Source organism: Amblyomma mixtum, chromosome 5 (assembly GCF_055824585.1).
Source record: "Amblyomma mixtum isolate Tamu chromosome 5, ASM5582458v1, whole genome shotgun sequence".
Classification (NCBI taxonomy): domain Eukaryota; kingdom Metazoa; phylum Arthropoda; class Arachnida; order Ixodida; family Ixodidae; genus Amblyomma; species Amblyomma mixtum.
Window position 1 is genome coordinate 158,936,669 of NC_143016.1, and position 12,403 is coordinate 158,949,071.

General features: G+C 50.2%; 1 protein-coding gene across 1 annotated transcript in view; it reads left to right on the plus strand.

Moving 5' to 3' along the window:
* The window catches only part of LOC149344282 (uncharacterized), a 527,027-nt gene that overhangs the window by 298,966 nt on the left and 215,658 nt on the right, over positions 1-12,403 (plus strand). The window contains exon 5 of the mRNA XM_089547199.1: positions 6,376-6,502. Within this exon, the coding sequence (XP_089403325.1) occupies positions 6,376-6,502 (127 nt within the window). The remainder of the gene's footprint in view (positions 1-6,375; positions 6,503-12,403) is intronic.

Below are 12,403 nucleotides of genomic sequence, written 5' to 3' on the forward strand. Positions count from 1 at the left end.
ATTCGCGCAGGCTAGGTGTGCACGCAAAAACACCGCACAACCAAAGCGAACACAAACATATTTCGTAGCGACAAATCTTAAGTGCCGTGAATGGCACCTCCCGGACTTCGTTTTACCTCCTGCCACATTTTCGTCTTGCCACTCGTCGAGATTTCGAGAAGCAAAAGTACACGTGGCGGTATGATACGCGGTTGGTAGGGCGAATCGCTTCTATTAACTCCGCGCTCAAAAAGTAGTTCACACTGCGTGAAAATTATGTCCAGAAAGCCCGAAAACTGAGGACCTCACAGCTTCGGCCGTGATTTTCAATGCTACCACATCGTTTTATACCGCTCTTTGTACTCGTCCAGACAATGACCGGAGTTTCGAGAAGAACGAATGATACGTGGCGGAGTAATATAGTTTCGCGGACGCACTTCATCAGCAACCTCCATAGCATTGCCTGCTATGCATGAAACGGAGTATAGTACATCATAACCGCAGGTAACGGCTACGAGCGGCGTTGCTTCTCTCTCAGCTTGTATACGTCGCGCCGCGGCGCTTTGAGTCTGGCTTGTCGTTAATGACTTAAGTAATAGACAGCGTCAGGCATCTTTCCGTGATGCAACTTTTGAAAGAGCGAGCGAACAACGCCGGCAAGTTATCATCAACGCGGAGACTGCACCTTCATATGCGGCTGTAGAACGGTGGGCAGCATCGTTTTGGGATTGCAGAGAAGCTTTGGAGCGCGACTCGCTGGCAGGTCAGTCAGAGTAGACTCGCCACTGACAGGATGCGCCGCAATGCGGGAGGCCTTGATGTGACCAGTATTCGGCTGAAGGTCCACGAGGAGCAACTGAGCAAGAGCTGATATTCCAGTAAGTGCTGGGCTAGATCTTAAATCCCCGAAAACGTGGAAATACCTTTTGTGAATCTGCTCGCGTTTCTTCACGCCCGTTAATTACCGGAAAACTGAAGCACGCCTTTTTCCCCTCAAACGCCGCTGCCGCTGACCTGGCGGCCAGGGAAAAAGATGGAGCCCTTTTTCTCTCCCCATAACCGGGAGCGCGACCGGGCAGCTCTCTTTCTCGGTGACAAATCCCTTCCGCTGGATGGTTTAATTTGGCCCCTGCGAAAGGAACGATCTTCCCGCCACCGGGCTATAGCTCTTGTTTTTTTTTTTTCCTTTTTTTCCGTCGAACGGAGCGTAGGTGGCCGAGTCTGTCTGTGCGTGCGTGTGTGGAGACGTCATGAAGAAGAACGAACGCGAAATGAGACTGCAAGTTTTGCGAAATAAAAAAACAAACGTAGAAAGCAAAATGAAAAGCCGTGAGCAAGATTGCGATTGGAGGTGCCCGGCTCTCCCAGGAACGGAGAGAAAAGTTAACCTGCGAGATAGGTACATATCTCGTGTGACTCCCTTCTTTCCTCCCTCCTTCCATCCCTCAAGCTGGCTTGCGGGGCATTTATTTTTACCTTTGGACGTTTGTTCCCGCCTGCTTCGCTTCGAAGTTCATTCGGTGGCAATTTATTGCGGCTTTAAATCTTTCTTCTCCCGAGTTTCCCCGCTTTGTCTGATCCCCTGCCTTTCATTGCTCGCGTATAGTGCCGTTCTCACTCCTCCCGTTCCCATCCTTCTTTTTTCCCGAGCTGGGGTACCGTTTCGGCGCACTCCTCCTGTCTTATGGATCGGCGTCGTTTAGTTAGCGCCGACGATTGTCGCTTAATTGCGCCCTGTCTGTTCGGTGGGACCCGCAATGGCATTAGAGTTATCGCTGCGAATGACGCCTCAAGTTTTCGTTCAATCTTTACGGAGAAATATTCGCGTTTTATTTGCCCTGTGAACTTCCTGATAGCGTCCTTTTACTATAGTCACATGCCTACCTAGCGGTGCGAGATGGTGTCTAACTCTTGTAGCTGTAAATCTCTATTAACAATGTGAATTAAAATTGGCAAATGATCGACACATGCCTGTAGCGCTTATTTGTTTACGCAGTTGGATTTAACGGGTCACTCTGCAAGCAAAAGGTTATATTACGCTTAAAATCAGACTTATAGCTGCAATGCGTCTGTAGCATTTAGCGCTTGATGCCGATTGCACGCATATATTGCACTCATTTCGCTTTGTTTTGTTGTATCATAATTAATGCTGGAATTTAGAGCTGCGCTGCTCATGATTTTAGTTGTTCGTGTCGAGCCGTGAGAAGTTTATGCACTAGACCTTTGACCCCCGCTAGGACATTGCTACGCCGCTGGCGACCCCTATCAGAGGGTCTATTTCTATGCCCAGAGACGGTGGAGCTCGCGGCGAGCTAACCAGAAAGGAATTTCGGTAGTGATGCTTTCTGTTTGTCGAGAACATGACCACGCGATCCAGTGATGGCTTCACGGCGGCTCTCTTCTTACGACATACTTACTTCCTGCTAACGCCACCTCCGTACGCGACACCGCTGGACCCCATCGTGGTTGCAGTGTCGTCCGCTTGCTCTGACGCCGACTCTCTGCACTCCAAATCGGATGTTCTTTGACTATTGAGCCGCTAACCACAAGTTTACTGCATGTTTACATGCATCACTTACGGTTTCGTGTGGGACTCTTGTTAGCTGCTTTACGCTCGAACTCAAAGGCATTTTCCCGCTGATTAGGTGCTCTGTATATAAGATAAATGTTAAACCATCGGTAGGGGGCTTTCACTGCTGCATTGGAGAAGGGATGACTCTTCATAAACTCTCCACGGGACTCGTTCTTTCCGTCGTGATTTTGACGGAAGGTTTATCTTTGCTTGTGTGCGCCTAGGATTCAGTGCAAGTACATGTTAACTGTGTATTAGGCGCAGGTGCGGACAGAAGCAAAAGGTGCACCCGTTTTCGCTGCACAGCACTGCGCTCATGCGCACAATCAGCTTTAAGGCTTCAGTTTTTCGTTTTCTTGAAGGAGGGTGTGCGATAATCGTTTCACCCAGCTTTCGTTTTTAGTTTCGAAACTGAGCGACCCGAACGACGAAAAACTGCCAAAGACACAGGACGGAGGCAAGCGACAACACAAGGCTTTGTTGTCTTATGTTTTCGCATGCCATGCGCCATGCGTCATTTTGCGGTTTTTTGTTGTTATAATGTCTTACCAACTGTCCTGAAACGGTACCCCCCCCCCCCCCCCCCCCTCCCCCATGGTCGGCTCGTCTGTAGAGTCTGCTGGGATGAAAATTTTCCAGCGCAGTTTATTTTCGCAAGAAAGCTGCAAAGAATACGCGAGCTTAGTTAGCCGAATGATTCCTATATCCTACACATTCATGTTTGTTGCGCGCTAAGTGAACGTCACGCGGGGAAAAATTCATTGGTGTGTTTTTGCTGGAACAAAGGCGACAACTTTCAAATCGCACTAGGCTGTTCATTGTTTCTTGGACGCTTTCAGCGTGCTTCTGTCGCTCCCTTTCTGCCAGTATATAGGCAGGGAAAGGGGGGGAGGGAAATGTTTGGGAGCTGCAGCACTGATCGTAGGACAGCAGACAGCATATTGTACACTAAGCCTGCGCGAAGGCAAGCGTCCGAAGAGTGCCGCATTGTTCGTTTGACCGACGAGGAAGTCTGGCACCGTTGACATTAAGCGGATCGGCCGCAGCGCCACCAAAGGAAGAGCCTGGGAGAACGGGGTGTTGTGGCGAGACTCCATCAAAAGAATCCACCCGAGATTAGGGAGTAGCGGCGCGCGGTTTTGGGAGCAAAGTAATCAAGCAACAAAGAAGGTGTCAGCAGAAGGCGGTGGTCGTGGCGGCGTCGATGGTGCGTGTGAAGGCGGGTTCCGTCTCTAACCCTACTTCCCCGCCTCTCCCCGAGCCGAGCCTCCGACGTGGGGTTCCCCGCTGCGCTGGCTTTAATCAAGGCTAATGGAAAATAAGGCAACAAAAGAGACTCGGCGCCACTGCCGCCGAATGGCGATCGACAGGGTGCGTGTGTTCCCCACGCCGCAGGCTTTGCCCTTACTCCCCTTTTCCTTTCCCGTTATTCCCTGTTCGCGCGCAGTGGAACGCTGGCTCAGTGTCGACCAGTTTTCCCCCGAATTCCCCTCCTCTCGGCTTCCCAAACCTATAACGGCGCCGAGATACTCCGCTGCGCCATCGTGGCGGGACGAGCGGGACCCGGTAGGAAATTCTGGCTTCTTGTGAAGTCGCGTGGAAGCGGCCGCTTTTTTTTCCTTGTTGTTTTAATCCGACTCGCTCGTTTTCTCCTAATTTCCTCTCGCCCCGGAATTCTGCCCAATTATTTCGCTCTTTCTTCCCTACTCCGCCGGACGGGTTTGGGAAATGTCACTAACGGCGCTCGCGGCGTTGCTCCAACGACCGGCCCGCCTCCGACGACGACTGCGCGTCGTCGTCCTTTCCCCCGCTCTCCGTTCGAGTTCGTCCGCCAGTGCGGTACCTATAGGCTTCGCAGTTCCTTTATTCCCCAGGCTTTCCCCATTCGTAGAGCTCCCAATTTGCTTGCCGTCAGCATTGCGCGGTTGCGCTGTAGTCATGCGTACCACTCCGATAGGAGGAACGGCGAGATGTAAACAATGTACGTCGCTGTGTGTGCGTGACGGAGAGAACGCAGAGGATGGGCAGAAATAGCTTTAGTGCGCTGCGAGGGATCGGTCGATCTGGCTTCAGTCGTCTGTGTCCCAGAAGTTTCTCGGTCGGTCCTTATTAGGATGGGGGAAGTACCGCTTCCCGAGGGCAAAACACGGCTCCCCACTCCGCACAGTCGTGGACAACAAGGCGGGAGGGATGTAAAAAAAAAATGAAAAACAGTAAAACAGTACCACGCCTCGTGTGTAGATAACACAAAAGGGAAGCCATTTGTCGATACGAGCTATAATAAGTGGAACTGTTCCACTGCTGTTTGCGACTCTATAAGAACAAAGGAGTAAAAAGGGAATGTTTTCTAGCGCACTTCATTTTGTAAAAAACAGTGCTTGCTCCCTTTTTAGTCTCATATAGGCGTATTGGTGTTTAGAGTGCACGCATCGCAGATGCTGTTCCGGTCGGCGGCGACTTTGGGACGATGGACGACAATTTAGGCGCTGTGCTTATATGCTTTTGTTCTTCGTTGTTTCATTATCATGTACGCGTATATATATCCTTTCAATTAGCTTAGTCATTACGACCGCGTACAAACGCTGTGCCTGTCGAGCTGAAATGGCGAGAGGGCTCTGCTGTGCGCAATATCGGGGTATTTTTTTTTTTTGTCGGTGCCCATGCGTGCTATGGCTTTACGACAGTCAAATTTGTTGAAAGTTTTCGCACACGCCGTCTTTCTCGTCTCCCGTGTTCGTCTTTTGCGCAAATAGCTGCTTGTGCAATATCGGGAGGGTATCAGTCGAACATGCTCACCCTGTTAAATAGCATTTCGATAAAACTGATAAAGTGCACACAGGTCCAGGATCTTTGGGCATAAGTATTAATTGTGAAGTGTGCAACCTTGTAAGGAGGCACTGTTAAGGAAATATTGAAGGTAACAGTCTGTTGTTCTGATAAGTAGCCAAAATCTTTCTGTTAAAGTTTGTCCATCGCTCGCACCGCGTACTTAAGAGTACCATAGTAAGCCAGTGGGGAACGTTTTAAGGCGAAATCCTTTAATGTCTCATACTGTCGTTAGCAGCCGTGTCGGCAGATGTGTCCGCGTTTCGGCGTCACTGCTTAAAAAGAAACTGCGTCGAGGCTGGGAATCGAACCAAGGCCTTTGGCATTTGAAGCGGAGACGGTACCACTCTGCCACGAAGGCTTGAGGTTTGAGCATGAATAAAGGCGCATCTAGTTAATGCATGGGTTTAATAAATAAAATAAAAGGAATAAAAATAAAAAGAAAAGGAAAAATAAAAAATAAAAAAAATAAGACAAGAAAAATAAAAATGAAATGAAAAATAAAAATAAAAAACAATGAAAATAAGAAAAGAAGCAAAACTGAAATGAAAAATATGACAAATAAAAAAAATATACAGTGCGCCAGGAAACGCTTTCGCCTTGCAGCACTTTACAGAACCAAAGTTCCCCCTGATTTTTATTTGACGATAGCAAAGACGTTGATAGCAAAAAAAAAAAAAATGCAAGCCTGCCGAGGGCAGATCCACGGATACATTGATTGTTATAGTGGTATCTTACGATATATGAAAAAAATGAGTTCATGAACAACTTGCCGTTGAAAAATGTGCCTGTCCAGAATTTCTGGTGTGTTTCTTGAGAACACCGAAAGCATGGTTAAAGGTGCGTCCGTGGAGAGCCCCGTGAGTTCCCGTATATGCGCTTGCTATATGAGGCATGTTCGTGTATTGCGCCGTTTCCCCTTCGCCCACGCAGAGCTTTATATTTCTATGTCTACTCGGCCTGCGTGCATTAAGGCGACGATGTTGTACACGTTGCAGGGCTGGAGACCGGGACTGGTGGGAGGCCGTGCTCGACAACCCACGACCGACAAACCTGTCCGGCTTCCTGTTCCGCTGGACGCTCGGAGATTCCCCGCTTCCGCCCACCTCGGAAGGCGACAGCAGGGTGAGTTCGCCGCTTCGTTTATGTTTTTCGGGCTACGCTCTGTCACACGGGCTGATCGCGTGGAACAAAACGCGACGTGCTCAGTGTTTCCGCCGACGAAGGACTCCGCGTGATCGCGTATCATGGTATAACCAATAATTTTAAACTAGAGAGGAGAACTTCTCCCCCTCCGCCCAAAAGCCTGACTAAAGGACAAGAGTTTACGTGGCGTCGTCTACAGACGAGATCGATACGCACCCCATCACTCCTCGCGCACATTTATCCTAATCTCTACAACCCTGACTGTAAACATTGCGACCAAGGAACCAACTACAGTCATATCCTGTGGGACTGCAAATTAGAGCCACCTCCGGGTGATCTAGTTACAGCTCCTTCTCTCGAGCGGTGGGAGACCGTGCTGGCTAGCTCTGACCCCAGAACGCAAGTTTTGGCGGTGGAGTGGGCTGACAAAGTCGTCGAGGGCTGCGTACTCTCGACCACTTAACGCCACCTCTTAGCACCAAGATCTTTCGAATAAAATGTTCGACAATCAACCGTGGACCTGACCAGTTGACGCGGGCACTCAGCATTGTGGTGTATTGATCTTAGGTGACCAGTATCTGAAGCGCTTCGCGTTAGGGAACTAACTGAACTTTGACGGCACTGTCTACCGTTGCATCGGGCTGTATCAGGACGGTGTATGAGGCTTTCTGTCGGGCGTTCGATTGTGCATGGTGTTGCAGTAAATCTCGACTAATTCCTCGGACCATGACCAGAGCTCGCAAGGATTTTTCTCCATCTGAGCGCATTCCCGTTCTCATTTACTTCGCATGGTTCAGCATAGCATTACCTCAGATGGGCGGCACTGGCTAGCCTTCTTATCGGACGATAAAAAGCTTGCAGTCGAGGGCTGGCTCGCAGTCGGGGGTCGGAGTTGGCTTGAGCGAGTTTTCATTCGTGCCGTATACTTTTCGGAAAACTACGGCGTAAAGCTTTACTGCCGGGAATTATCACCGCTACGTCGTTATTCGTATCGCTGTGCACGAAAACAAAATGGATCTCAGAAATAAGATATTGGAAGCATGAAACCTATAAACGAATAGCGCAGATTTTTGGTCCGAATTGCACATCCTCATTGCAGGAACTGCAGTGGGAAGCACGGTCGAGTTTTGCGCGACTCTCCTACTGCTGCGGTGCACAAAGCATTAAGGGAGACGACGTTTTCTCGGTTCCCAAAATTCGTAAGCGCGAGGAATTCCGCAAGATGCGCACTGCCTTACGACTTGCACCAGTCGAGAGCAGTGGTGTGGTTCATTTCACCAAAGAGCTCACGTGCCAAGTCGAGCTGGGGCGTGTCTGCCGTGAAATAGAAGACGCCAGCTTGAATAGACAGGAAGAGCAGTGAGCCTGCAGCCACTCATAGGCTTCTCGTATCCCATCGCTAATACATAGGTATAAGCTGGCTCGGTCTGCCCTAGCTGTTCCGCATTTAGCCAGGCATAGAGCCGCCGCCTTCTTCATGCCTTCTTCCCATCGTTTCGAAGTGGACCCTCTCGCTTGAACTACGGATTCTCCGACCGTGTTTGTATTTGCCTTGTATATTCTATTTCTTGTCTTCTTGGACGCTGCGTTATCTGATAACTTATCACGCGCGCATGTGATGTCACACGTGTTTCAGAGCTCTCTTCTTACGTTTTTTCCCCACACACCTCACGCCAATAGCTTCTCACAATAGAATATACGCTCGCCTCGCATTCTGAGCATTCGTTTGTCAGCTACTGGAGGAGCCGAAGGCGTGTCTTGCTGCCAGTGTTGTGTCATATTCTATGAATTTTATTTTTCATTTCCTCCTTCTTTTACTTCGGCCGCCATCAGTAAGTACTGTGCTAACATGCAGGAAGGCCGCGCGCTCGTTATGTCTATTTAAGCGTGCCTACACAAAGAAAAGAAAGCAAACTATGCACTGCACAACAGCGAAATGTGCATACTATTCGCTGGTTTCGAGCACTGTCGTTTCGAGTACGCTCCCCACTCTTCCTGTGGCGTCTACCTGCACTCTATTAAATAGAGAGGAATAAAAAGGGAGTAAGCCATCCTCTAGCGCAGTCTCTTTTATATAAGGGAGTGCGACAGAGGACGGCTTCCTCTCTGTTTACTCCCATATAGGCGTATTCGTGTCGAGTGTGTGGACGCAGACTGTCTCTCCTGCGCACAGTTTCGGCGTCCGTTCTGCCCAGCAGAGTCCGAGTAGCCTGTCAACGACTGGCCACCGCGCATTCTCGCCGCAGGGACACTGGCGGGAATGGGGAGTCTGGACGTTGGCTACAAAACTCCCTCCCGCTCTTTTCGTGCGGCAGTTCGCATCGTAGCGCGTGGCCGATCGATGTGCTCTATCTAAATTGCGCCCCGTCCGCAATGATGCCCCCCCCCCCTTTCTCCCTCTCCCACGTACACTGCTGCCGGGCTGGACGGCCGCGTTTCCCTCCGTCTCGGAGCACCGCGTCGATCGACGCGGAGACCCTGCGAGTTCGGGCCTAGGAAGATGTGAGATAGGAGACCGGAGTGTTCATTCGGCCGGAGCGTCCCCCGAAGCAATACAGAAGGAAAATGGGGCCAAAGAAAAAAAAAAAGCGGGAAAAGCGTGCTGTGACAAGAGTAGAATTAGTTGCAAGCATGCGTGAGCCTGCTTGCATCGACGCTTTGCTCTCGCTGCTTTGATCAAGCGGCACAAGGAGCGTGAATAGAGGAGAGGGCCCCGCCGTTTTCTCGCGTTCGCCGACACGTGTCGCGATTAGCATATGCTTCCGAACTCAAGGGAGAGAAAAAAAGGCATTTGCGAGTGGAAAGCTGTGGCAAAAGGAGGACATTAATTCAGCCTAGATTATGCTCGTGACAGAGTGTTTTCTTGCGAAGCAGTGGAGACGCACTTAACCCAGGCGGTGATAAGTTCAGTGCCGAGACTTCAAAAGGGAAAAGCGTGGCTTAAAGAAAATTCGGTGCTTTAAAAAGCAGTTCGCCGCTCCAGGGCGCCGTCAGCGTCGTACTTGTAGCGTGCACGTGTGCTCTACGGTTCGAGAAAGTACAGCGTCGTTGACATGGCTGTTGCATGCGTGTGGGGGCGTAAGACGAGCAGGAGATATTTGCCTTAGGGTCCGTTTACACTCGTCGGGCTGTCTCGAACTTAAAGCAATGAGTAGCAACATTGATCTCTGCGGCAAGCATCCCACAGTGTGCGCAATCAGCGTATAGTGACTGTTCCTTGCTCATGACGGCAGGGGATAATACGTAATGTTGACAAGCCGTTAACATCGGCGCTCGTAGGCGATGGGTTTGTTTTTGTCGTTCTGTCGTCTGTCACAGCGAAACTTCGAATACTTCATGGATTGCACCTTAATGTGTGTCACGGTATCGAGCCTTTCCCATGTTGGTACCACACCGTGCGCATCGGTAGCCAGCTTATGCCATCTCCCCTCCCACATCGCAAGCAGAAGCAGAATGGCGTCCTCAACGATTCCCTCCTCCGGAGGACACAATTCTGCAACCCACCACGTATCTTTCGCCCCGTTTCTCCGCGGGCGTCTCTCTGACGTCTCCTCGGTCGTCGCTCCCCCCCTCCCCCTTCCTTCCCACCGCGGACGACGCAGTCGCGTGCCTCACTTTCGTAAAACGAGCCTTCGATATCCCGAACGTGACTCCCCCGAGATTGGTTTTCTCGCCGATGTGCGCCTTTTTGCGTTTGTTTGTTTTTTGTAGTCGTAACTTGAACCTTTTCTTTCTCTTCTCTGCCAAACTCCCATCTGAAACCTATGCCGCACCGTACTTTGCAGGGGGTACGGTGATGGAGGAAAGCGTAAGGAATAGGAGAAATAAGCGATAGGGACAGGAATAAAAAAAAAAAGCGTTCAAAAACAAAAACGGAAAGGAGCGCCGCATTCTTTTGCTATGTTTTCTTCCTACCTGCGCTCCCTCCTCCTCCTCCACTGCTGCTCCATTTTCTCCCGGCATCCCTTTCTTTCCTACCCGTCCTCATGTTCCTTTTTCTTGCAGGGAAGAATGCGCCGCCACGTGTGTTTGTGTTATTCTTTTCAGAATTTCTCCTCTCCGCCTTTTCCGAGCTTCTTTTCCGCGGCGACGATTGCTGCCCTCCTTCTTTCACCCGTTTTTTTTTCTCTCTCTCTCTCTCTTTCTTCGTTTCCATCCCGGCCGCATTCTAGCGCGACTGGAGAAACCCATTCCGTTGCGCCTCTCAGCTCGCGTGACCGGGAGGAAATGAAGGCCCGTATTAGCAGGGCCAGGTAGGAAGAGACGTCGCAATGAGGAAAAACGCACGCTGCTCGAATTCGAATTGCTGGGCATTTCTCTTCCGCCCGGCGTCGCTTCTTCTCTCTTCCTTGTGCATCAAACAAAAATGGAAAAGAAAAAAAACTGGCCTTGCTTTCAAAAATTTCTCCCCATCTGGAGAGGTACTCCATTTTTTTACTGTGGTTTTTGTTTTTTCTGTACGTGTCTGAAGGTTTTTCTTCTTGTTTTTTTTTTGTTTCGATTGTTCCATGGACGCTTCGTCCACCCTGTTGCTGATCGTCCAAGTCCATGACACGCTGCGATAAACCTTTGTTCTGCGTCTCGAACTGGTCGTTCTTTTCCCGCTGAAAATGTCATGAGCGTGGAGGATTTAGTACTGAGCAAAGCCCGGCAATGCACGTCATTCGTCAGCACGTGGCAAGAAGCGATCTGAGTGCGACCACTTACTAGATCTGGCTGTAGAGTTGGCCATTCGGAGCTCGCCTAAAAAAAAAAAAAACAGCATTCGCTGCTGCTGAGCAATATGAACCGCACCTCTTCGAGCCAGCCCAATTATGGTAGGCAAACTTATAGCCGAAGTATCGCCAAGTTGCTCCACTGGGATGGAAAGAAGCACGGCCTGCACTGCGCACACATGATCGTGTTATTTCCTCTGTAGTTTGTTCCGTTTTGTAATTATGTTGTTATTTCGTCTATAAGATGAAATACCAATTAGCCCGTCTTCTCTGTTTTGGTAGGTCATGTTTTATCCGCTGCCAATGGGACAAAGCAGCGTGCTTCAGAGCGCCTCAGCTCCTTCAGATTGACTTATTAGGCAAGTTGACGAACAGCGCAGTAGCACTTCCGTAGAGCGGTGCATTACACCTAGTGGAACCCCTGTAAGGAGGTCTTCAGGCAGGTGGTGACGAGCTTTTCAAGCTGCTGCGGGTGGGAGTCTTCTCCTGCCCGTATGAGTTCCACCTTTAGCCATCCGACCATTGAGAATGTCCTGCTCACGTCGCGACGGATCAGTCCATGCGTAATTCAACGCCTATAGTCGTGTACTGTGCTTTGGTTACTCTAAATCTGGCGTCACGCTGCTGCGGCTAGTGGTGACCATCAAAGCGACACTCACTTCCACACTGAAAGCGCGCGCTTCCGCTTCAAAACATAAGACAGCAGCTTGTGTCTTGATACATGTATCCCAGATTTATTTACGCTCCTCTCCTTTTGTAGTGGCTTTCTCTCTGACGCTTCCGAAAGAAAGTTTTTGCATTTTGATTTCGAGTCTGGGAACAGTTATTATCTCAGTATTCTCGCTCGATCCGAACTGAAAACCTTATTAAGCGCACGCTCTTCCGAGAGCGCCACACGAAGCGACTGGACAACCGCTGTGCAAGGGCGGAGATCTGTGGCTCGACGAAAGGCGGGGCAGGAGGCGAGTACATTCACACAGCGCTTTGTAGTGTCTCCCTGTCAGTGTCCGTCTTCGTTGTCGCGCTGTGTGAATGTAAGCATGAAGCACGAACTACCTCAGCAATCTGTTTGCAGCAGGTTGGCGGCATTTGCGTCTGTTCCGCGATCCGTGGCGTCTTCGCTGAGCGCTTCCAAAAAGCGCGCCAAACCTACGCATCCATGGTG